General features: G+C 33.8%; 2 protein-coding genes and 2 pseudogenes across 2 annotated transcripts; 1 reads left to right on the top strand and 3 right to left on the bottom strand.

Annotated features, from left to right (window-relative positions):
• The first annotated feature begins 1,229 nt into the window (after positions 1-1,229).
• LOC142531124 (gibberellin 20 oxidase 1-D-like) lies at positions 1,230-3,047 on the top strand. The gene is made up of 3 exons (XM_075637170.1): positions 1,230-1,952; positions 2,182-2,503; positions 2,694-3,047. Exons 1-3 carry the CDS (start codon positions 1,411-1,413, stop codon positions 2,988-2,990), a joined length of 1,161 nt encoding a protein of 386 aa, XP_075493285.1. The 5' UTR covers positions 1,230-1,410; the 3' UTR covers positions 2,991-3,047.
• A 7,304-nt stretch (positions 3,048-10,351) lies between these two features.
• LOC142531339 (glycosylinositol phosphorylceramide mannosyl transferase 1-like) lies at positions 10,352-14,194 on the bottom strand. The gene is made up of 5 exons (XM_075637437.1): positions 13,819-14,194; positions 12,827-13,223; positions 11,648-11,811; positions 11,475-11,545; positions 10,352-10,732 (listed from the first exon to the last, which is right to left on the bottom strand). The coding sequence occupies exons 1-5, from the start codon at positions 14,079-14,081 to the stop codon at positions 10,572-10,574; spliced, it is 1,056 nt and encodes a 351-aa protein (XP_075493552.1). The 5' UTR covers positions 14,082-14,194; the 3' UTR covers positions 10,352-10,571.
• Positions 14,195-14,968: 774 nt separating this feature from the next.
• Positions 14,969-17,973, bottom strand: LOC142531661 (mitochondrial metalloendopeptidase OMA1-like; annotated as a pseudogene).
• Positions 17,974-19,031: 1,058 nt separating this feature from the next.
• LOC142530791 (DEAD-box ATP-dependent RNA helicase 7-like) lies at positions 19,032-25,543 on the bottom strand (annotated as a pseudogene).
• Positions 25,544-27,353: the final 1,810 nt, after the last annotated feature.

Below are 27,353 nucleotides of genomic sequence, written 5' to 3'. Positions count from 1 at the left end.
AATAATTGAGTTGCACAATTGACATCAGGTATAGTTTTTGGTAAAATAGCAATCGTTCGATTCTAGAATATTATATATGTGTGTATACACGTGTGTGAGAGAGATATATATAATATAACTTATGTTATTGATCCAAATAGCACATATACATATATTTTCTCGTATTTTATCATGTTTGTAAAGTGAAATTTGTTGCGCAAGTTTGGATATAGAACTGTGTATTTTTATAAGTTTTTATAAATAAATAAATAAATAAATAAACCTTTGGATAAGTTTTTATTTGTCATCTTACCATAATCTTGTTATAATCTAATATTCAGTATATTGCATAATCTCTTCATCAATTTATTTTTTTATTCATTACAATCCCATATCTTATTTGATTATAGTAATGAGTATGCATATAAAATTGTCGTTTGAGGACTCTCTTAGCCCAATTTTAATAAAGTGTTAGAAATATTTAATATACAAATTATCCCGAGTTTGCTGGAATATCAATGGCAGAAGGTAATGTTTGATATTCGTTTACATAGTCATTTGTCATTTATCTAAGTTAATTAGAAATTGACATCCACATATAATATATATATATATATATATATATATATATATATATAGTTTTGATATGATGTACACTCACCGTGCATATAAGCATCAATGAGGTGAAACTCACCTATTGGATGTGTAATGTTTTTATATTTCATCAGATCCAATAGTTGAGTTTCACCTTATCAATACTCACATAAACGTGTACGTTAGGTGTGCAGCAGCATATCAAAACTCATATATATATATATATATATATAATGCACATTCACCGTGCATATTTATGTAAGCATCGATGAGATGACACTCACCTATTGGATGTGCAATATGATGCACACTCACCATGTATATTTATGTAAGCATCGATGAAGCGACACTCACCTATTGGATGTGTAATTTTTTTATATTATATCAAAGATGTCTATTAAAAAAATTAATTTTTCAGATAACCCGATCATTATTATTTATATAGTACCCCTGCATTATAAGGTTAATTAATCATTTCTTGCTACCAAAAGAAACGCCAAAAGCCATCAGGGAATGCTCACCTTCCAAAATGGACCAAAGCATAATTTACTTACAATTGGGGGGTCTCGTTTTGAAATAAAAGCCCTTAATTGCAAATAGCCACCTTTTGTTGTTTATGTTGGGGACACCACGAGGGAGACTATAAAGATTCCAAGATTTGTGCGCCTATTTTCTTGAATAAGCGGCCTTGGCTTTTCCTCTATCACAACTCTTAAAATTTTCTTGAATTCCCTCTTTTGTTCTCCTCTTCAAACAAATTTTTCCCCCGATTCCGCTTCTTATATATTATCGTAAATCCGCGGTTCCGGTTATTCAGGTACTCTCGACACTTATGCAATGACGATAGAGTGCATGATCGAGAAGAAAATTACCCACATAGGCGGAGACGAGCAGGGAGAGTCACTCGTTTTCGACGCATCATTGCTACAACACCAGTCCAACATACCATCACAATTTGTATGGCCCGATCACGAGAAGCCTAGCGCGAATGCCCCGGAGCTCAATGTTCCCCTCATCGACCTCGGTGGCTTCCTCTCCGGTGACCCTATCGCCTCTACTAAAGCATCCGAGCTCGTGGGAGAGGCGTGCCGAAAGCACGGCTTCTTCCTAGTGGTGAATCATGGAATTAACCCTAAACTTATATCGGATGCTCACCATTACATGGACTGTTTCTTTGAGCAACCGCTTCATGAGAAGCAAAGGGCTCAAAGGAAACTCGGCGAGCATTGTGGTTATGCCAGTAGCTTCACGGGGCGATTTTCGTCGAAGCTACCGTGGAAAGAAACGCTCTCGTTTCACTATTCCGCGGAGGAGGAGTCATCGCACGTTGTGGAAGAGTACTTTCAAGGGACATTAGGCGACGATTTCCTACACTTAGGGTGAGTCCAGATGTTCCCAATTTTTTAAGTTCTTGAATTGTCTTAAAGACAGGAAATGATTTGATACATGTCACCAGCATCGATCAATAATTGTTCTCTCACAATAATTAGTAAGACCATTCAACAAATATATATATGCTCCCACTTTTTCGTTCATGTACCTACCACTTTTTAAAGTATCCTATCAAAATTCTCAATCATTAAAGTGTTGAACAAATAATTATTGCAGGGAAGTATACCAAGACTATTGTAATGCCATGAGCACACTCTCTCTAGGGATCATGGAACTCTTGGGGATGAGCCTCGGGGTGAGCCCGAACCATTTCAAAGAATTCTTCGAAGAAAACGAATCGATAATGAGATTAAACTACTATCCACCGTGCCAAAAACCAGATCAGACACTTGGAACGGGACCTCATTGTGACCCTACATCACTAACCATTCTTCACCAAGACAAAGTGAGTGGACTCCAAGTGTTCGTCGACGAAGAATGGCAATCGATTACTCCGAATTTCGATGCTTTCGTCGTCAACATAGGCGACACTTTCATGGTAACTAAGATCATTAATTCTAAATTTTCTTTCGACTCATCTTTAGACCAGCTTGCTATGTACAATGTACTAGTAATTATACACATGAACGAATGTGTCGTTCATCTGAATATATGTAAGTGTATATATTTTATAAGTTAAATGGATTGCTTACCTAAAAAGAATTCTGTGTTTGTTTTTTTTCGGACAGGCACTTACAAATGGGAGGTACAAAAGTTGCTTGCACAGGGCAGTGGTGAACAACAAATGTACTAGGAAATCTCTAGCTTTTTTCCTTTGTCCTAAGAAGGATAAGGTGGTGTGCCCACCACCTGAATTGGTGGACTCAAATTATCCTAGAATATATCCTGATTTCAGATGGCCAAAACTCCTCGAGTTTACGCAGAAACATTACCGAGCTGACATGAACACGCTCAACACTTTTTCCGTTTGGATCCGACAACAAGAACAACCAAAGAAAGATGATTCGATATTGATTACTTCTTGAACCTTTAGTAATTAGGGTTTCTTGATCAATATATCGAATGTTAAAAGTTTGATTTTCGATTAGGGGAACTTGTTTCGGTCGCGGGTGTCACTCATCTACTGGCATGAAATAATATTTGGAACCAATATATATATATATATATATATATATATATATATATAAAGTGATTGAAGATATATTAATTTATATATAAATTAAGCTATGCTTTGTGGTGTTAGGGTAAGTGGATGTATAGTTGAAGAAGTGGGATTTGTTTTCAAGTTAGTTGAAATAGAGAATGAATTGTTGATAGTGGAATAAGAATAAAATGATTTGAGGACAATTTTGTAATTTCATATTTTGTGGTTTAATTTTATAGTATATATGATTTTAAATATCTTTGCATATGGTTAATTATAATATTTGTTTTACATATGTCAAATGAAAATTAATAAGTTTAGGCTAAGAAAGTTCATTTGTACCACCTGATATCGAATTATCGATCGTGATTCAAAATTGGACAAGTTAATTGATTAAAAAAAATCATTTTCAAAAATACACATCAAATTTTGACAGTTGACTTCCAAGTTTGAAGAAATAAGGTAGGTCAAATCGAAATGCTCTAAACTCCATGGACCAAAAGTAAATTTAAATCGGGGTCAAATTGAAATTTAAATACTTCTGAAAAAATACAGGAGAGAAAATATGACCCACAAAATGAATCTATTACGAATTGACAGAGCTTCAAGTAAAATGGATTTTATTGCAAGTGCTGTTTTTTAATTTTATATTATATATTATATTATATTATAAAAATAAAATAAATGAGTAAATTTTTATAGTACCATCTGTAAAATTGTTATGTAGAATATATATTGAATTTAAAGAAGTTTATTGCAAATATAAAATACCAAAGCGACACGACATTGTCCTTTTGGTTGTCCTTTTTGTGCTGCGAAATTCTTCCTATGATATTATTACATCAAAGCATAGATACATATAACTACAAATAATATTTTTGGAAACGTCGCCCCACACTCCTGTCGCTGTTCTTGGCTTTTAGTTCAAAATAAAAAATCCATGTGAATTCAGAAAAAAATATATATTATATATTATCTTGTAAATAATATATATTTTTTTTCTGAATATATATATATAATGAGCGTGAGGAGAGTGCGTTAGCTTACTCACATCGATTAAATCCGTGGGAGTTGCATATATGGACTTGGACAATTATCACTCTTGAACTAGCTTTTGGGGTTGAGTTAGGTTCCAACCTCAATTTTAACATGGTATCAAAGCCAAGATTCCACTGTTATGTATTTGACTGTCCATAGTTAAGTCACTCATTCTACACATAGTGGGATACTTGTAAATTTCATGCTCTAGATGTTCATTACTGAGCGTGAAGAAAGGTTGTTGTCTCACATCGGTTGGATAAGATCCCTGAGAGTTGAATATATAAACTTGGACGATCTCTTCTCTTTTTGAGTTATCTTTTGAACTTGAGTTATATTCAAGTCTTAATCTCAACAAAAATAATGAGTTTATTTTTATTGAAAAAACATAAAAGTTTCACCATTAAGGCTCTTGCTAAACACATAAGAATATATGTATTATTTGAAAATGTATGGCTAAAATTAACCAAACATGAACTATGTAAAAAAGGACAAATAAATTAAACTATAATTTTCTAATTTCTATAATTTTTATACGTATATGATAAAAATTAAATAGAAAATAAAATATTTATATATCCTACCCAAATCACATACATACATATATATAAACTAGTGACTCTTGACACGTGTTATGTTAAAAAATATTTTTATAATTAATTTGATTTATATTTAAATAATAATAATATCATAATTGTAAAAATTAATAAGCGGTCGTACTCAACTTGAATGTTGTGTCCAAATAAGAGATATATACTTAAAGAAGAATAAAAAAAAAAAGAAATATACAGCCAAGTATCTTTCATAAATTTGCTCAACGGTATTCAACCAGAGTAAGTTTCGGTCTGACCAAAAATCTGAAATTTTATATTTACATACTATCTTGATTTATCTTTCAGTTTTAACATTAAATTTTTTGTATATTTCAACTTTATTTATAAAAATTGAGTAAGTCTCTTGTGAGACGGTCTCACGAATCTTTATCTGTGAGACGGGTTAACCCTACCGATATTCACAATAAAAAGTAATACTCTTAGCATAAAAAGTAATATTTTTTCATGGATGACCCAAATAAGATATCTGTCTCACAAAATACGAGCCGTGAGATTGTCTCACACTAGTTTTTGTCATTAAAATTATTGTATTATTTTCCCTAAACACGAAATCTTTTAAAAGACATTAAATTAATCATCACTTGGGAATTTATGTCATAACAAATGCGATAATTTAAATGTTTAGATATAGTGTTTAGAAAGCTCATTAATATCCCGAATTCAACCTTAAGGACAAAAAAAATACTCAAAACTCGTATTGATCGATGAATATCAATTGATAGAACACGAACTCGCAACATTGATCTGTTCAGAGAACAAATCAAACTCCATATGTGCGGCTAATGAATAAATATTCGAGTCCATATTGGACCCTGAGTCCGGTTGATTCGAACATGTTCGAACCGAATTTGAGTCGAAATTCGAGCACCAAGTCCCTCGTCACGTGGTTGGCAAAGGGGCCACATCCATCTCAAATTTCTCAATTTTTTGAGCATATAGTTGCAAACTGGCAGCGTCGTAAAAACTTTATGTGTGTGTTATTTGTTTGGTTTCTGCCTTTTTTCTAACACTAAAAGACACTGCTTAGGATTCTGTCAGAGATCCCACCTATCCTTGCACTTGTTTTATTCAAAAAAACTAAGTTAATTAGTACTGCACAAAAATTATTAAATTCGTGGCCATAAAATTAATTTTTAAAGTTCATGATGATTGATCAACTCGAGACCCTAAACCCTAAATCTTATTTTAAGCCCTCGATTCTAAGCACAAGAACAAATAGAGTTGTCAAATATGTCGCAAACACAGACGGAGCAAGAAAATTCAATTAAAACGAGAGAGAAAGAATTCTTTTAAAAAATATTTGATGATATAAAGTATAAATATAGATATAGCAATTGATATAGATGCACAAAATAAGGAAAAATAGTCAATTTAATCGTCTAAGTTTTCATGTTTTTTCTTTTAATTTATTAAAATTGTGTTTTTGTCATGTAACTTTGTTTTTTTAATTAGTTTTTTAGTCGTATTTCGCTCCAATGATGACGTGAAACCACAAAATGCACATGAGACACTGAAAAGTGCTGACATGACATCGAAAATTGATCATATGCCAACACTCGGATGAAATAAATTTGAAGAGAGAGAGGTGTGAATCATTTATTTACCAAACACACTAGTTTTTTTTTTTTTTTTTTCTGTTTTTCACTTATATTAGCAAACACTCCTCACTTTTTATTTTTTCTACTTTTTCACAATTTAAATTTAATCATTTCTCTAAAAACATAATCTTTTGCAAACATTAGTTACTTCATGAAGTATTAATATTTTTTAATTTAATCTTTACTCATACAAATGTTATTATTTTGAGTTCTAATTTATCATAATATATTTTTTAAATATATATATTTATTAAAAAATGATTACTATATTTTTCTATGGTAATTAAGTAAAAAAATTATTGATTTAACCCCAAAGTGGATTGAGAAATTGTTTCAAACACCAAACCATTAATCTTTGCTTCGTTTTAAATGTTAATTAATAATTAATTAATTCAAACATACAGAAAAAAATATCAAATAATGCAAGTCGAGTTAGTGGCATTAAGAAGGACACAATAGCGACCTTACTGCCATTATCTTAATTAAAATAGAATCAAATCTTAATTAATTTTACATTATCTTTTACAATAATTAAGGATCTTGATTGTGGCAGCAAAGCCATATGCCTGTGGATCTTCCAAAGAATTTGTTTATGGACTCAAGTGGTAGGCAATTGATTTTATATTTTAATATATTAATATCTAATAAAATTATATATAATTAATATGACTCATGACTATATCACATTACACAATTTATCATTCTTGTTTTAGGTGCATCAATTGTTTGTTGGAAGAGCAATTGAAGTGTAACGTTTAAGTTGTTGTACGATTTAAAATATTTGAGTTTTATTTTTTACTATCAGGTATGGTTTTTGGCAGACCGATAATAACTAGATCATACAATTGCTATCAAAGTTAATGTCAGATGTTCGATTATGATAGTTTGATTGTTAGAATGCAACAATTGTCATGGTGAAAGAGCTACCGGAATTTGACGCTCGAGTTGATATATGATTTAAAATGTTAGAGTTGTACTATTATCATCGGTTATAAATTCGTACTCGATATTTTATAAGTTTAATAATAAAATAATTTTGAATTAGCTGCATTGGATTTTGTGCAGACAATAGATTTTGTTGACGAATGGGTCCCCAACACATGAATTCTGTCTGACCTGCCCTTGATAACTTCTTGTTTTATCCGCCTGGAAACAAGACAAATAAAATCCTGTATATTTTGGACCATTCTCGCAATTATGAATTTACGAATTCCCATAAATGCATTATTTGAATTGATGTAATTATATTATAAACAAAAATATATAAATTGGAGGATAAATTATATGTTACCAACTTAAAAAAAAAAAAACACACACACACACAAAACAAAACAAAATTGACAAAAATTTATGTGAGACGGTTTCACGGGTCGTATTTTGTAAGACGGATCTCTTATTTGGGTCATCCATGAAAAATTAATATTTTTTATGCTAAGAGTATTAATTTTTATTGTGAATATCGGTATGGTTGACTTGTCTCACAGATAAAAATTCGTGAAAGCCGTCTCTCAAGAGACTTACTCAAGAAAATTAGACTTAAAATAGATAAATCAGCATGTATATTTATGTTTCTTTAATTTAATGTATTTAATGCTAATGTTTCTATCAAAGTATTAATTTATGGTGTTGAATTTTTGTCTTTATATATATTTGGCGACGAGTCACATTCAAATATCTTGTGTCATTTCGATATACTTTGTCAAGATATTAAAACTAAATGGCTGCTGTATTTCATGTTCTAAGTATAAATAATTACTTCAATCATTTGTGTCCGAAAAAAATTTCCTCTATTTATTACAAAATGAAACGAGGTTACACTTATATCGTATATTTAAATAAAACAAAAACTCTTGTGAAACGGTTTCACAGATCAATTAAGCAAAATATGTGTGTGTGTTTTACATGCTAGTACTTAAAAAACACAAACCTATAATATAAAAAAGTCATAAGAAATGTAATTTTAGCGATAAATTTAATATTACGGGGTTTTTTGTTAAGCGATTTTTCGTAAGGGGATTTTTGTAAATTTAAAATAAGATGGGTGGGATTATGCAATTTGTTATAAAACGATAAAGTTGAGCTGTAAAACCAAATTAATTCTTAATTGTGATATATATTTAATTAATTAATTAATTTAATATCTATAATTAGCTGCCACCATGTCAAACACATGAAACGGTCAATATTTTACAACAGAGAATTTTGTTTCTTCCATTCATTTGTCTTTTGTTTTGGTGATAACGATTTTAAGTATGTGCTTACGTACAATGTGCAAATATGAAAATCGGGAACGACAAATGCGATTTTTGTTTACTTGACTACTTTAGGATTAGATATGTACACGTTACGTCTAAAATAACGTGTCAAATTTTCATGAGGTCGTCTCACGATTTATTTTTTTTTATAGTAAAAACTTGTGTGAGACGGTTTCACAAGTCGTATTTTGTGATACGGATGTCTTATTTGGGTCATCCATAGAAAAGTTTTACTTTTTATGCTAAGAGTATTCTCTTATTTGGGTCATCCATGAAAAAGTATTATTTTTTATGCTAAGAGTATTACTTTTTATTGTGAATATCGGTAGGGTTGACTCGTCTCATAGATAAAGATTCGTGAGGCCGTCTCACAAGAGACCTACTCCTTTTTTTATATAGTTCTTTAACTCGATTCAGTTCATTAAAAATATTACTTTTTATATTAAAATTATTGATTTTCTTTGTAAATATGGGTCGAATCAACCCATCTTATCTTACAGGTATAAATCTGTGAAACCATCACATATGAAACTTACTCTTATTTAAATATTAGACAGGTCATTTTCTCAAATATTTTTAACATTATAATTTTGTTGTCGATTATTAATTTTTTTAAAATATTTGAAAATGATGCGAGTTGAAATATGCATAGTTGGATGTATAGAAACTAAGATAAGCTTGAAATAAATTTTCAGGTTTAAATATAGTATTGAGTGAATTGACTCGTGTTTAAAATAAAGACGAAATTTCGATACTTAATTTCCTCATTTTACTATACATTAATTTATTCCTTCAAATTTAGTTACTTTGTCTTCAACCTTTTTTAGGGACGCTTGCAATTTTCGGTTTGTTTCTTAATTTTTATGTAACTTTTGTCTTCTCAATTGTCAAAATTGGGGTTTAGTTCTATATTTTCCAGATTTTGATAAGTTTATTCGTTTTACATTAGAAATATTAATGTGACCCTGCATACGTGAGCATCGTGTCGACGTCAAGCATGTGCCTTGTCGATGCACAATATCAAAGTCACGATAAGAAAATGATCAAAAGATAAGAAAATGATCAAAATTGCTAAAAACACGACAATAAGATATTAAGATTGAAATTTTGACACACTAATATTTGAGTATTGATGTCTCTATTTTCATTTATAAATACGCCCATTCAAGAACCATTGAAGGTTAGAACATGGACAATGGAGTTTCTTTATTTCGTTTTGTTTAGCTGGAAGAGAAGATGGTTACAAATTACAATTGGATCTCGAGCTTGAGATCTTGTCCGGATACACTTGAGTTTTAGACATATATGAGACAAAATTCTGGTTTGTCGGGATACTCAGCTTTGCCACTGTTTTTTCACATTCGATACTAAGCAGCCACCACTTATTGAATGGTTCCTATCAATCATATTGTACAACCTTCCCAATTGAGTCATTTAAGCTCAATATTGCTACTGATTTCTCTGTTTTTTTCTGCTGTTGTAATTTAATGCCTAATAGAGACGAGTTATTATGCACTCGGGATGTCATTCCAGTTTTTCGCGTTTTAAATCGATAAAAATAGGCTGGTTTTCGAAAATTTATGTACTTATGTTTGATGTTCTGAATTTGTATTTTTAGATGTTGCGTTTGGGGAGATTTGGGCAAGTTGTTAATGGCCTACACTGGTGATATGCAATGCAGTCTTAGGATATGCGAGCAGTCAATGCCGTTCGTAAATGGCCTTTGGAAGCATAGTCTTTAAGAGTAAATAAGCTCGTCTCATTAGCATACAGAAAAATCGATCAAGAAAATGAGACAATGTGGAATCATCTGGTGCCACGAGCCGATGAAGACTATACTACTATACACTGAAAACTCAAAGGGAATTAGCGAAATAGCTTGTGGCGACGACGAGTTTCAGAGACAAATGAAATGAAAAGGGAAAAAACAGAATAGTACCATTGTGAGTTACCAATATCACCAAAACCATACGTGTCTTGCATCCAAAGCTTTCACGTTGGTTGATATCAAAGGCATTGCACCATATAGGGAAACAAAATCATTGAGGCATTTATTTCTTGCATAGTTGTGTTCCTTTAGACTGCTTATTCCTGATGAACCAATTTCATAAATCTTCCCTGAAATTTTAGGAACGGGATTTCAGGCTGTCAATACATATGTAAAAAGATGTACAGCTCTAAGGCGGTAAAAATATGTATATATGTGTGTGTTTATGCCCGCAGGTATACGATGTAGCACAATAGCTCAAAAAGAAAATAGCTAGGGTCCATATCAGCATCTCAATGTATTTTCAGATTAAAGCAGTCCCCCAAAGCCCCAGATTATATTATATGTCGTATGTCTCAGTATTCATGCTGGCTTCGGAGATGAAATCACGCCAAACTCACTGTTGAAGAGGATTTATACAATCTGCACATGTTTCGCTGATTATTTAAGTGCATAAAATATCACAGCCATCCAGTTGGTTTTTTCTCAAAGAATAAAGAATATAGCACAAGCTCTGTAGATATAAAGTTGGTTATTACAACTGATCCTCCTCTGAGTACTAAGAGTATGTAACACAAAACTGAGGATTTACTCACCAGTCATGACCAGTAGCACATATCAAACAAAGTCAATAGATTAACCAAATGATCGATTGAAACAGCAAAAAGCAAGAATAGGAGTAATATATGGTCATTTTGAAATGCGAATGCATTGTGTATAAATTTCTAAAATTAAAATATGCTATTTTTTCCCATTTAAAGGAGGATGAAATCTGAATACCCAACTATTGAGGATGTAGGTAGAATTATGTTAATTTTGGAGGCCAATAAAAAAAAATACACGTATCCTGCTTCTATAAAAGAAAAATGGCACCTTTAACCCATATCGGAGGAGCTCCGCTGGCATTGGTAACTAGAAGAGACATTGCTATGTCTTCACAGTTTCTGACAGACCAGATATGTACAAGCAATTAACAAGCCAACAGTCAATTGAATAAAAAAATATTCGAGTATTCAAATGTAAGATGGAATAGGAATTAACTATACCTTTCATTGCTCACATAATCATGAATTGATGAAGGCATTTTGCTAGTGTACAAGTCCAAATACTTCTTATGAAAGAATGCAGCTTTTGAGAGAACCATACTATAGGTCCCCGTCCACCAAACTGACCACCATCCTCCATATCCATAATACGCCACACCGTTTCTCTAGAAACAGTAGAAAATTTTGTCGTGTAAAACAAGATCGTCCATCTGGACAAAACCACAGAAGATACCCACAAATATTGAAACAGAATCTTACTCCTACGAAAATTAACTGCTCTATATTCCTAAATCAGTATTATAGTATATAGAAGTATCTCTGCTACATATACAAGCAAGATTCATGTAAAAATAACAGATCTGGAAAAACCGATTCAAAGTTGAGCAGGCAACCATTACAAAAATTAGATCCTGTGATTCAAAGCATATGAATTTTGATCGAGCAACAGAGATCTGAAGGTAACCAACCGTCTGAAGCATATAAAAGGCAGACATGTCCTTGTGTTTGTAATTAAAAGTTATAGATATGTTTCTCAAGTTGAGTTTTGAGTAAACATGACTACTACTTCGGGAAATGATAAATGTGGGATGACTGCTCAATCATTAGAACAACCTTTTTGGAGGTGGCGAAGGAAAAATGAGCAAATATGTATGTGGAAAGCTCATGTCGAAATTGGTCGGGAAAGAAGATAGCTCTTAAATGAAACCTGGTTTAGGCCATCAGCTATATTTGCCAACAGTTAATCGCAGAATCAATGAGAGAAGCCAGGTAAAGTATAAGATTTTGACCATCATTTTAATGTGAAAATGGCAATCTTGAGAACCGAGTCAAGGTCCTTGTTGCTGGGTCATCCCAAAATAATTATCACATGATACAACAATTCAGAAACTAGTTCGATTGAGAATCCCAAAATTTATCACTGATATTATTCAAATGTCTTATATGATCGCCGAGTTTTGCCAAACCCCCAGCCCAACAGGTGAGTTTTGGGAGAAAAATCATCGGGTAGTATTCGATACATCACTTTTCTCAGAGAGGTGAAAATAAACAATAGATGAAAAATCTCTTCAAAAAAAAAAGAAGATATAACGAGCGAAGGAAATCAACTGTGAAATGAATGCAGGTCCATGAAAAAAATCCAATACCGGAAGATATTTAGAAATGCATAAAGCATCCAACCTCTTCATTCAGCCAATGCATGCGAGGAACAAATCCCACCATTGTTCTTGGAGCAGTTTGCCAAACAGTAAACGCAAAATCCAGGGTGCGACATGGAACAATTACATCATCATCCACTGAGAATATAGCATCAGTTCTGAGATCCTCAATTGGTTTAAATCTATTATTTAGGTTATCTTCCTCATTAAGGTCAAACCTAAAGTTTGGTTTGTGAGCTGTTTGTGACTTCTTCAGTACAACATTCTTAAGATAAGCTCTTAGCTCTTGTGAAGGTGGATTGCTTTCACTCCAAATTACATGTATCGCATCAGTCCCACCACAGGATGCATAGTGAGCAACAGACTGCTTAAGCAAAGTATTCCTCTTCCAAGTGTTGATAAGAACAGTGTATCCACCCCTGGCAAAAATGAACATTAAAGTTGACAATTGATTCATTATAAAGAACTTTGGTGCTAAAGTTAAGTATCTGATAAGGCGGTGCGGTCCCATCAATAGTTTGAAGACACTAATAGCGCAATGTCATGACAAAAAATTAGATAAAGGCGACGTTTCATTACATATCTTACAAATTTAGAAGAAAAATAGCCCTTTTAAAAGAACATCAACATCTGTCACACTATATTCCATGTCCTCGTATTTAACTTCAAATCACTGCTTTAGCAACCCTTTTTCGCGAATATCAAACCCATCAAAGACATAAGGTGAACATGATTGCAGAATACAAATAACCTTCTTCCCTAGTTTCAACCATTTTATTGAAAATAACATAATTCCAAGATCAAAGAATTCAATTCCAGTAATACTGTGAAAGCTCAAAGTGCCAGCTTCACTAAATTTAACAGCAACAAGCACAAATACACAGCGTTGATTACACAAACTTCCAAAATCATTGAACTAGAATAAAGCTGCACACGATCACCAACTCCAACTATTACTTCAGAACACCAAAGCAATAGAGTACATTTTCAAACAGATGCAGAATAACAGAGTACCTGGAAGGAGAAGAAACGGACGAAGGATAGTGAGGGTTCCATCCCATGAGACACGATAGTCGAGAGCTGAGCGAATAAAGAGAAGTTAAGAAGCAGAACAGTAGGAGCAGCTTGTACTTTGCGCCACCGATCAACAGCCGAAATCGGCGGTGCAGGAGCGTCGAGCGGCCAATGTAGACACCTCGATTCGATGCTTTCTCCTTCGCCGGCGAGTATTCCCCACCGCTCAGAGCGGATTCTCTGATGGCTATCAGGTTCGACATTTTTACGTTGTCTATCAAATTGACGGCCCCGATCTCTTTTGTTTCGCCGGCAATTTGCAGGTGGTACCTGGGCAGCTTCGTCGGTGCTGCAAGCCCGATAAGATAATAATAATCAATAATATTTTTTATTTTATTACAACGGTCGGTGGATGGGGTCGGGATGAGATTTTCTTTACGGTCCGAAAAAATATTTCAATTCAATTTTAATTCATTAATTTCAAATATAAATCAAATATTTATCAAAATTATTCAAAAAAATCTATCGTGAATCAATCCGATTCGTTATACCCTAGTTTTAACCCATGTCTAATGAGAGAGTGGCAATTTTTTATTTGATTTTAGAACATATGGTTAATTAAAGTTAGTTTAAAGTAAACTATATAAATTTTGAGTCTGTCACACATAACTTATTAAACAAAAACTTGTGTGAGACGATCTCACGGTCGTATTTTGTAAGACGGATATTTTATTTGAATCGTCCATGAACAATTATTACTTTTTATACTGAGAGTATTACTTTTTATTGTGAATATCGGTAGAATTGACTCGTCTCTCAGATAAAGATTCGTGATACAATCTCACAAGAGACCTACTCAAACTTACTAAATATAGTTTACATTACCAACATGATTTGCCGTTTGTGTTAACTCGGAGCACACCAAATATAGCGACAACGGATTTTCAAAATTAAAAAAAACAAAACAAAAAATTAATATAAATAATATTATCTTATTCAAGAACATCAGGGTAGTTAGCAATTTCGGTTTTAAAAAAAAAAAGAACGACAGGGTTTTATAAGGCCAAACAAAAAGTGAATTTTAACACAAGAGTTGGGAAATCAATTAATGTTTTTTGAAAGATTTTGTTGCTGCGTACATTTACATATCTATGTACTTGGTACAAAAGGGTTTGTTTCTTCTCAGTATATACAATATTCGTCTCCTATTTGTAATGAAGAGAAACATGGTTAGAAATGCAAACCATTTTACCAGCAAAAATTAAATAACCAAATAAAGACCAAGTTGAATCGAGGGTTCAAGCATTGAACTATATGACACAATATAACTAGTCTCTATGTGTTTAGAAGATTCATTTCTATATTATCCCCTTTGCTGCTGATCAAAAAGTAAACAAAAATCGTAAGAGCTGGCGACTAAAGACGAGCACAACACGAAATACCTTGTTTTGCTTTAGAGGCATTGCTGATAACTCTAAAGAAAACCCTCAACCCCACGTCCTGACTGCACCTCACGATAAATATTGAATGCTTCTTCCATAACTTCAGTCTGAGCTAATGTTTGAGCTCTCTTCTTGCCAGAAGGATGAGTAGCAAGATAATCTTGTAATTTCGAATCACCCACTATTCTTCCCAACTTCTCATAGACTTGGGGAGCCACACGTGGGTCGTATCCAGCTGATGCGATAAGCAGAAGTCCGATATAATCTGCTTCCATTTCCATTCTGGGATTTGGATAAAAAGAAAACTTTATTTTAATTTTCTTTCTGTTGTCTAGGCATCAAATTAAACAAAGCAGTCTTATGATTGACTGGCAAATAAAAAGAGGTAAACCTTCAGTTAAATATCACAAGAGCAAGATGGAACAACTTGCTATCAAAGTCGATGCTTGGATGTTCCCCAAGTATTTCCGTGAATCTTAATATAATTTGATAAGCATTTTATTGCTCAAATAATATTCCAATAAAAGAAAAAATCAAACAGTTATGCAAATTGCAGTCAATAAGAATAAAACAGCCATAATGTGAGAATACAGGAACTTGCTAGTTCTGAAGAACACAAATAAAACCGCAATTGGCTCTCGGATGGCAACCTAAATCAGCCTAAATTAACCGTTGTGCAATATGGTCACATTGCGACTAAACATCCATATGGTCATCATTCATCTATTTGTTTTTCCAATAGATTGGCCAAACTAATGTCTTTATTGATAATTAATTCCGTTTCTCATCAAAAAATTGCCCCAAATAACAAACATGTCTGCTTGCTATGATCTCACAAAGCATTTGTGGTGTCGGTTATTTAAATAGACAACAAAAATACAGCAACAAGGAATCATGACGATCTACAATATAGCACAAAAAATGTGAGTTGAAAATACCTGAATTATTAGAAGTTTAGATGAGGTAAGAAAGGTGAGCTTTAACTTTTACTTAGACCTCCGCATAAAAGCAGCACAAAGTCACGAAAATGGAGAAACAAAGCATTCCCACAATAGTGAACATCTAGTTCAATATACCTTCTAGAGAAAGGAAGCCTTAGGAGCAGATTTGACATTGTGTTCACAAAATCAGGCATGAAAAACTGATAAAGAATCAACTGTAATATGGTCAACCAGAGGTTTTTAGATATCTGTTCAGCCGAATGCCTTGCAATAGCATGACTAACCTATGAAGTCAAAAACAAAGCAGATTATATCAATAATAAACAAAACAAATAACCAAGATATAGAATCACAGGAAGCAACACACAAGGCGAGAAGAGAAATCACCTCGAATGAAAAAAGACGTATAATTCTAAGGTAGTCCTGCAAAATATTTTTTGTTAACAATATGAACATACACACAAGAACATGTGTACCTCATGCCCAATAATAGTAGCTATCTCAGCATCAGCTCTGAAATGGTTGAGTAATCCAGTAAAAACAACAATTTTACCACCAGGTAAACAGAAGGCATTATTAATCACAGGCTCATTAACCACAATAACCTCCCACTTCAACCCCTCCAGATGCCCTGCTTCGGATTTCGCGCCATTCTCTTGACCCTTTTTCCTACTCTTCTGAACCCACTGATCATCAAGAATCCCATCTTCCTTATGCCACTTATGTTCACTTTGCCACATCTCCTCTTCACCAATCTTATAACTCAATGCCCTTACTGTCCCATGAGTGTGAGCCTCACTAGGCTGAATCACACTTTCCGAAGAGTATCGGATATCACTCCACACCTCTTCTTTCTTGAATCCTCTCTCCAAAGCCGCGATAATATCTTGGGATATTCTTTGAACCCTAATGCTATCAGGGTGAAGGGGAGGCAAGATTCTACCCTTGAACTCATTCTTTAACTGCTTAAACTGAATCTCTCCCAGCTCTTTCTCTAGACTTCTAGACAAAAGCACAAAATGGGTTCTTTTTGTGTAAGGTGCAGTCTACAAATTCCCAAAGTATGTGGTGATAGCAACCCCGGATCCAACCAAAACAACAATAAAAGCATTTCTTGGAGAGTACTGAGACCAACGCTTATATCCCCTGGGTTTGAAGTGGTAAATTTGGTTCCTATCTATATAGTAAAATCGTTTTGCCCCAGTAAGAAAAGGACTCTTGCACTGGCTTTGCTGCAGCCAATTTCGTAAAGCAGAGTTTCTGAAAAGTAGTTGAGAAAATTCACAAATACTTGAATTCCAAGAACTGGGTCTCATACAAGAGGTGGAAAAATGGGTTCGAGAGAGAGATTCCTTAATGTGGTTTCTGGGTACAGCAATATTCGAATTAAAGCTACGAAAAGCATCGTAAATCAATCTCGACGATCTTCTGTACCATCCCATCATGCAAATCAATCAAAGCTGATGATTAACAGTGAAAATAGGGGTAAAGTCGTTGACCTTTACCTTATCATGGGACAGTGGACACAAGTAGGGTGAAATCTTCCGAAAACAGGGATTCCGGGGTGGAGATTTAAATCGAAGGAGCCTATAATCGATGGCTGATACAGAAATTGCTGGGACCACCGAAGATATCCAGAAGCAACTAATGATTCCATGTAATCGACACGGGACGGAAGAGCTTGAGTTCTTCGTAGATTTACAATTGTAAATCGAGCACCTGAGAATTTTTCCTGTTCTAGAGGAACAAACGAACCGGGCCTGAACATTTTCGGATGGATTTATTATTATTATTTATTAAATAAGTTGTGTTATTTTGTAATAGTAATTACTAATTCTCTATTTGGATTTCTTTTTTTTTTTAATACTTAAAATAGGATGAGCTAACCGCAACAACCCGTCCTCAACTTCCTAAAAACGCATCGTTTATCATCTTAAAATAACTTCTCCAAAGAATGCTTTTGTGTTCTACATGATATATTTTAGAATAAATCTCTTGTAAGACGATCTCACGAATATTTATCTGTAAGACGGGTCAACTCTACCGATATTCACAATAAAAAATAATACTCTTAACATAAAAAGTAATATTTTTTTATTGATGACCTAAATAAGATATTTGTCTCACAAAATACGATCCGTGTGACCGTCTCACACAAATTTTTCACTATATTTTAACCCAAAACCGTATTTGTGTTCTCCAATAATAGATTTTATTTTTAAAATAACTTTTTCAGAGAATGTTTTTGTGTTCTCCATGATATACTTCTAACAGTCTTACTTTGACATTGAACAGATCGTTTCATATTCAGATTACCTGACTTCTTGTAGATTGATTAAAATAATAATCATCATCATCAGCACCATCGAAATATATTATTCAACAATAATAATAATAATAATCGAAATATATTAACAAAAAAATTTTATGCCTGCTCTCTTTTATAGATATTTTAAAATATATATATAGTATTTAATATTTGGGTAAAATTATTTATTTTTCGTATATTTAAATAAAAGAAGAAATACCTCCCAAATCAGTTCTTTAGCTTATAGGGATCGCAGGTACATTCATTATAGACCAAAAACTGGGATTTTGGTCCAAATTTTTTTGTAAAAAGTGATGTTTGAATAAATAGATGTATCAAATAATATCTGACAAGTCAGATCATATGAACTGGATTTTGAAATTATCTATATTAATATACTTTACTTTTGTGAAGCCAAGAAGAAAATAAAATCAATTAAAGAATAATATGTATTAATTAGCCTTCCCACAGGATCAAAGCTAATATTAAATTTAAAAAAAATAATTGAGAAAATTGATACAATTCAACCAACCCACTCTCAAATTAAATTAAGTTAAAACATTCAATATCATTTAAAGAAAAAAGGCAATAAAATGTTATGAGAGCCATTTAGTACTTGCTACAAGTTTTCTTCAGCAACACAAAATTGTTATGCCTCGGCAGGGGGGCATATGCTGGATTGCCGGTACTCTATTTATACCGGATATGCCTTTCACCATCTGTGGCCGGCATTGCCACGACCTCTTCCTCCACCACGGCTTCGCCGATCGGAAAACCCTCCTTTCCCTCCTCTTCCACCAGAAAATCTACCTTTTTGCCTGTCTGAGAACCCACCACGTCCACCACCACCAAATCTTCCACCTCTGGTGGCTGGCTCTCTTTCTTGTAAACTAGGTAATGATTTTACCACCTCCAAGTTCACCCCAGCAGCATTTTCCTGACCTACAACCACCATCATAATGCCGTAAACCTCAGTTACGTAACAGCTCAGAGGAATCCAGATTATAAAGCACGTGAATCAAACCAAAACTATTTAGTATTGTTGTGGTTGTTTTGAGAAAAAGTCTTCATAAAAGTGATTCGACAATATGAATTGGGCTCTTGATCGAGTGCTTTCAGAAGTAATATTTTTCAACCATAGATTTCACGTAAGTACAAAAATGTCGAGTTATTTAATTTTTTTAGATAATTGGTATTTGTGAGATACTTTAAAATAAAAAATAATTGTTATTATATCAGAGTAAAACAGAATAATTGGATTATTTCTGGAAGTGGTGATAAATAGAAAGGATTGTAATAATGGTCAAGGAAAATGTGAAATGTAGGAAAAAGTATAGAATGAAAGTGTAGTTTGAGAAAATAAATTGAAAATGAGGTAAAAATTGTTTATTTCATTTCGATAACCAAGCATAGGCTATATAATTAAAGCCAACACAGGTTAGAGGTATTTCACGGATTCTTTGCATTGCCGAGTTCTCCAGCTTTCACTAGACATCAAAAGAGAAAAAGGATGGTAGGAACTCACCAGCAATGAACATGTCCAGATCTTCGGCAGCCACATCAAACACCGCGCCTTTCCCATCAGCTGTTAAAGAAAGTCCCTTGATTGACTCAACTTTTTCTTCGGGTAAAAATCTCCGTAGAATCCCATAAACATAGCTGGAACGTCACAATGTCAATAAGAATGGACAAGGTAGAGAGCATACCAATAAACATAAGGAGCTAGTCAAGTACAACCAACATCTCGAGGCATTCATAAATACCACTAATTATAAACCTACTACAAGCTGCTATAACATCAGACATAAAATATAGAGGTAATAACTAGACTGCAAGTACTAAGATGATTGCATAGACAAAAGACCATGGTTTGTTTTCGCATACATAATACAAAATATTGAAATAACTACTCGGAGCAGAAATCTTACCACACCTCATATTGCAATAATATATCCACTAGACAAAAATGAGAGACAAAAACTCTCTTCATGCTTCGCAGAAGTAAACTAAAAATTTTAAGTAGTTCTCGGAGTGAAAACCTTGCCACACCTAACACTCTCATGTTGCAGAAGTCTATTTGCTAAATTTATACAAAACTGCAAAAAAAGTTCTACGTTCTAAGGGTAACTTGTGACATAGTGTATCACAGAAGTGGGGACAACAAATCATAACATGATCTACATACATGTAGTGGCCTTTCACATATATCCCAGCACAATGGAAAACTATATTAATTAAAGAAAATAAATTGTAAAGAACTTACGATGGTGAGTAAATTGGCCTTCCACTACTCTGGAGGAAAACTGTAACAAAGTTCTCCATAGAAGTGAGAAGTGATCTGCTCTTGATCTCGGTGTAGCCCTGCATGACCAACAGAAAACCTTGAGTCAACAACGAAACTCATAAATTTCCAAGTAAAATAGAAACAAAAAACAAAAACTTACCGCAGCCTTGGCCAAAGCTTTTGCAAGTAATTCTGCTGGTGATAAATCAGATGAGTTCAGTAGCTCTTCAGCAGTAGCCTTGAACACCGGAATGACACTGCAAGTCAGAGAAATTACTATCTTTTTTAGTGTCTGAGAAAACATTCACTTCAAACTTTCTCGAGCATACTGCTGCATACCTATCAGAGATCTCGGTGATCTTTTCCGCAGCTTCCAAACCAGCAGCTTTAGCTATATCGGCCGGTTGTGGAGCAGATATGTGTTCGAATTTCACACCTGATTCTCTTTCAATCCTTGAAAAGTTTGACTTCCTTGGATCATAAAGCATTACAGCAACACCACTTTTGCCTAAAAAGGTTTCAACATACTTTCTCAACAGACATGCACCAAAAATATGAACTTAAAATGCAAAGGACCATATCATTAGCAAATCACCTGCTCTGCCTGTTCTTCCAGATCGATGAATGTATGCCTCTACATCACGAGGAGGCTCACACTGAAGCATAACAAATATCATCATTAGACTGCTGTGTGAGGAAGCATCATAGTGGTACAGATGTATGATAGTGTTTATATAGTTGTCTGATCAATGTTCTAAAATGCGCTAGACGCTAGTCGGACGCTAGACCAGCGCCTAGGCTGTAACCAGGCAGGGAATAGGGGGGACTCGTAATAAAAAAATAGAAAATATGTTATTCATGATTTAAAAAAATAGGAAATGAGTTAAGAATACGGATATGTGTTGCAATATTTAGCTATTGAGAATTGGCTCATTTATAAAATGGGCTTGTCCATTAAATGGCCCATAGTTCAAACAATTGATAGGCTTTCTTTTTCATGCCCTAGCCGCTAGGGTCATCCCATTCATTCCCATCTTTTAATTAGAAAGCCTCCTCACAGCAATGAAAAATACAGCCGGAGCCGGAGCGGGAGCCGGAGCCGGAGCCCTAACCACACATTATTCTTCCCAGGAGCCGTAGTTTCGAAGCCGGAGTCCAGGTACAATAGTTTTTCCCATGTTACTTCCCAGACTACCGCCTAGGCTGGCCGACTAGCGCATTTTCAGTGCAGTCGGGAGCTCAGCGTCGCCTAGGCGGCCGCCTGGGCCGAAATTTAGAACAATGTGTGAGATGAAGAAAACAAAATAGTACCTGAATGATTAACTGAACATCATCAATATCTAATCCACGTGCGGCCACATTGGTAGCTACTAGTGTTGAAAACTTTCCAGACCTAAATCCAGAAAGGGTGACCTGAAAACATCACAACACAGTTTTAAAGGATCTCCATGGGTGTCTGAATTTTGTTAGGCATAATTTGTAAATGGCCACCCTATACCAAAGAATCTCACTGTGACTGAAATCTCAATGGACCATTCAATCAAAATGCTAGAAAATTACAGGTGTTGTTAGGTTAGACATGAACAATAAACTCATCATAGTAGACCATTTCTACACATTGAGTAAAACAAAATGACAAGAGAGGACACACTTTAAACCAATTCTTTTTCTTTATTTAACCAAAGAAGATAGAACACATTAGTGCACAAGGATAACATCTTACTTCCCGTGTCGCCTGTTGTATGTCCCCATGCAAAGCTCGTGCTCCAGGCAGTACTCCAGCTAGTGTAGAAGCAGAGTCCTTAGTCTCAGTGAAAATAATAGTGCGACCTCCACTATAGAAATAATCCCATAGAAAATTGGTGAGCGGATAATAAGATGAGACAAGAAATAAATAGTTAGAGGACGACCATACAAAACAACAAAATTTCAAGAATCATGTAAAATCATTGAATGCAGTTGACAGAAGCAAACCAACCTACTGTAGCAGCGAATGATATCAGGAATAAGCTGGGATCTGGCAGAACTAGAGCAAGGAAGAACAATATGCCTCACACTAGTGCTAGCCTTCATTTTCTCATTTCCAACAAGGTCAGTGGTCTTCTTATCAGGTTTTAAAAATTTAGCTGCAATCTAATATCACAAATACAGGTTTCATTCAGAAAAGGGGAAAGACAACTAACCAAAAACGAAGGTTCGAATAACAAAATTATCATGGCATCTTCTGCTTCAAGGAAAACCCAGAAGAATGAAAAAAATAAAACAAAGAAATACAAGAAAAACTTACTTGTTTCACCCAGTCTGGTAGAGTGGCGCTAAAGAGGAGAGTTTGGACTTTGCTTGCATCTTCTACCTTACCTTCAAAATTACAATGAAAAGGAATTATAATCACTTAAGATTAAGAACAAAACTAAGTTAAGATTACGAATGAAACGAAGTACACTATAGAAGTCTATAAATGAAATAAATGAAGACAAGGTCACATCCAACACGCAAATGCAGATGCCCGATCAATGATGTGGCAGAAGGAGAAATAGAAATAAATTTTGCCAATCTAACATACCTAGAATAAGTTCAACATCTTCAACAAAACCCATCCTCAACATTTCATCAGCCTCATCAAGTACTCGGAACTTTAGTGCCCTGAGATCAATATTTCCCCTCTCTATGTGATCCTGCAGGATAAATTCCAAATTCACCGTCTATTTACAAACTGTATAAAATTGTCCATCAAACAGTGAGAGGAAAGTTGCATTAAATAAAGTAGACCTTGATACGACCAGGAGTGCCAACAACAATATCGACACCTCTTTTCAATCGAATTTGTTGTGGCTGGTAGGGAGAACCCCCATACAGGCAACATGAATTCAACCCTAATGCCCCACCATACGCTTCAAAGTCAGAAAACACCTAAGATCATATTAAGAAAGAAATGTAGGGACCAGAAAATGTATAAGACGTTGATAATCAGAAGAATCACGAAAAAGAAAAAGAAAATTGGAGATATTGTATTGGAACCTGGAATATGTGTTCAGAACTTGGATTCAGGATTCCATACAGCAAAATTGAAAAGAGAGGACAAATAACAATTTTTTTGGGCGATAGCAATAAACTTTAAAAGAACATTAAGCGGTTAATCATCATGAAAATATAATCTGTGATAAACCAATCTCTTGGAAAGATAATATTAAAATCATGTATTTTTTAGACTTCTTTTGAATAAAGTAAGGAAATAAGGAAGTATTATTCTACATTTGTTCACAAAATTAACAGATACCCGAATATAGAAGATAAATACCTGTGTGGCCAATTCTCTAGTGGGTAAAAGCACAAGAACACTAGGTGTCCTTCCATATCCAGTCTTCCGGGATGCTTTTGCAGGCCCATTTGTCAACGACTCCAATATGGGCAAGATGAATGCCAATGTTTTCCCCTGTTATCATACTTTCAGAGTTAAAGATGTGTTATGCATAATCAATGCATAAAACTTTCATTAAATATAAAGGAGTTAAATCATATCTATTTGTTTATTTAGAGATGAAACAGTTTCCCATAAATCCCACCAGAATCAGGAGAGACTAGAAATCGAACAATTAGCATCAGAAATATATGGATTTCAATAATAGTTACACAGACGAATGATTGACCACTGACAACCTACATCCACGTTCATTGAGAAGTTACATCAAGATAAAGTTCTATAGATTGTAAATTACCTATTACATCAACTCAATTATACCAGCTCAAATACTCAAATTTTGTCATTCACAGAGAACAAAGAACACTAACAAAGCCACTGTTTCACGGAAAAAGACATCTCTAATAAAAACAAGCTATTATACCAGCTCAAATACTCAAATTTTGTCATTCACAGAGAACAAAGAACACTAACAAAGCCACTGTTTCACGGAAATAGACATCTCTAATAAAAACAAGCTACTAATATCCTTCGTTCATCATGTCGCTGGAGAATATTCCATCGATAGAAAAACCTCCGATGTGAATTCAACCATGGGAAATCAAATAAAAATTTAGGAAATAAACATCAATTCGCAAAAAAAAAAAAAAAACCAATCCTCATTAAACCCAAAAAAAACCCTGACCTGACCAGTGCGTGCCCTTCCAACCAAATCCGAACCATCAAGAACAGTATCGAACGTCATCGCCTGAATAGGAAACAGCGATTCAATCCCCTTAACCTTCAAAGCCTCCCTCAACGGCTTCGATATCCGGAAATTAGACACCGCATTGGGATTCTCCTCCTCTTCCTCCTCTTTCAATTTCATCCTCTTTTTCTTATTACCTAAATCATTAATCGGCTCGCCAATCTCCAAACTGGTCTCGCTCCTCTCCTCATAATCATCATCTTCGCCAGTTTCCGATGCCTTTCGCTTCTTTTCTTTGCTCTTTTTCAAATGGTTATTGGAATTCGAATCGTCTGGATCAGGATCGAGGTTAGTTTAGTCTTTTTGCTCAACCTTTTCTCTTTCTTGCTATTTTTCTCCACAAAATCCTCCTCAACAGAGCAAGCTTCAGCCTTTTTCATCTTCAGCTTCTTCTCGGATGATGGAGACTCCGCCACAACCACGGAAGGCATCATAGGCTATACGTACACCGGTATGAACGTATGTATGTGTGCGTGTGTATGCTGTGTGTTAGAGGGATTGATTGAGTTCCGCTGCTTCAGGGGGAGGGTGTATCGATGAGACGCAGCAGCGGAGAAGAAAGAGGAGATGAAAGGAGGTTTAGGGCTTGCAATTTATAGGCGAATAAGGTGGAGCGATTTCTGGCCGTTGGATGCGTCGGTGGGGACGTGGAAAACGACGGGCCCATTGGAGTTCTGGGGGAGGTATTTGAATTGGGCCTCATTTCGTAACTAGGCCCAAGGCTAAAAATTGTGAATTCGTGGCTTTAATGTCAGAATTTTAAAATATAAAAATAAAAATAAAAAAACAAACTAGTAAATAAACAAATATTACAAAATATTTTTTGTATTTTTAAAAAATTTTAAAAATTGTTGAAAAATAACTATCAAATTTCGCTCATCGGGTTGGTTTTGTTGAAATCGAACGACCAAAAAATAAATTGACAAAAACTTGTCTGAGACGGTCTCACGGGTCATCCTTTGTGAGACAGATATCATATTTTGGTCATCCATGAAAAAATATCACTTTTATGCTCAGAGTATTACATTTAATTGTGCATATCGGTAGAGTTGACTCGTCTCACAAATAAAAATTCATTAAACCGTCTAACAAGATACCTACTCGATAAAATTTTATCGATCGATTTAAAAAAAAAATCGGTTCGCTAGATTTCATTGAACGTGTTCAGTTAATCTAGTCATTTTTACATCATTAGAAAAAATATTTTGTATAATAAAAAATTTAAATCAGATGCTTATAGTATTTTTTGTAATATTTTTTAGGCATCCGTAATCATTAATATATGTTATTAACCTTCCATTAATTAAAAAAGTGTGGGGTCCACAAGCCACGTAATCATTATATTAAGATTTTCTCATTATTAATACACTCATATTCATTTAATATCAACTTTCATTATTTATGATTCTCTCATTCCACTTATTAATCTTTTTTTATTTTGTATTAATTAAATATATTTTTAATTTTGTTTAAAAATTTACAATAAATATTGAAAATAAATATTATTATTATTTAAAAATAACTTAATTTTAATATTGATTAAAATATTATTAAAAAATATGAAAAAAACAGTTGAACTCTTTATTATCATTCTTTAAACTTATAAATTATAATTATTTAAAATAACATAACATTATTGATTTAAAATTAATGAATTTAATAGTTTTATTGATTATTTTACGAGTTTTATTTATTTAAATTTAAAAATGTATTATAAATTTGACTGAAAACCTACAACATAGAAAAACAGTTGAAATTTGTAATTGTAACATCCCGAAAATTTGAATATCAATATGAACCATATACATGCAAATTATCGAATTTCTTATGTATTTTAATTATATTGTTTTAATTGCATGAATTAAATATGGTGTGCATGTTTATATATTTAAAATAGTACATTTATGCATGAATGCCTGAAATTGTATTTTAAAAAGTTACTTGAGACGCGATCGAGGAACGGAGATTGGTGACCATATGAGAGAAAATATTTTATTAAATGATTATTTTTAATGGTTTAATGTGTGGTGTATTTTAAATGTAATTTTCGGAAATGTAGTGTTTCGAGGTGTTTTGCACGGCGAGTCGTATTTTTAAACGATATTCAATTTTCGACGAAAATATGATCTTTTCGGGAACTCGGCTAATATTTTCACAACTTTTCCTAAACAAATATTTTAAATATTAACTAATAGGCTTAATGAGCCTAATATACCATGAATAATGGGCCTAAAACTTGTATCAATCATTCATATAAAAAAAATTAAGGCTTTCAAACCCTTATTTCCACCATTACCTCATGCCTCACCACCTCAAAAGCAACTAGGACTCCTACGGCAGCAGCATCAGCACACACTACAATAAATTGGAGAAGGAAACTCACGATTTTTGAAA

The sequence above is a fragment of the Primulina tabacum genome, chromosome 17 (genome assembly GCF_025594145.1).
Source record: "Primulina tabacum isolate GXHZ01 chromosome 17, ASM2559414v2, whole genome shotgun sequence".
Taxonomy (NCBI): domain Eukaryota; kingdom Viridiplantae; phylum Streptophyta; class Magnoliopsida; order Lamiales; family Gesneriaceae; genus Primulina; species Primulina tabacum.
Note: the sequence above shows the minus strand (reverse complement) of the source record. Positions and strands in the feature narration are given on the sequence as shown.

Excerpts from the sequence above, each read along its gene's own strand:
- LOC142531124 (XM_075637170.1), top strand. The coding sequence starts at position 1,411 with ATGACGATAGAGTGCATGATCGAGAAGAAAATTACCCACATAGGCGGA. Across the intron at positions 1,953-2,181 it reads GACGATTTCCTACACTTAGG|GGAAGTATACCAAGACTATT; the intron begins GTGAGTCCAGAT and ends TAATTATTGCAG. Across the intron at positions 2,504-2,693 it reads ACATAGGCGACACTTTCATG|GCACTTACAAATGGGAGGTA; the intron begins GTAACTAAGATC and ends TTTTTCGGACAG.
- LOC142531339 (XM_075637437.1), bottom strand. The coding sequence starts at position 14,081 with ATGTCGAACCTGATAGCCATCAGAGAATCCGCTCTGAGCGGTGGGGAA. Across the intron at positions 11,812-12,826 it reads TGCATTGGCTGAATGAAGAG|AGAAACGGTGTGGCGTATTA; the intron begins GTTGGATGCTTT and ends TACTGTTTCTAG. Across the intron at positions 10,733-11,474 it reads TCCTCCGATATGGGTTAAAG|GGAAGATTTATGAAATTGGT; the intron begins GTGCCATTTTTC and ends CTAAAATTTCAG.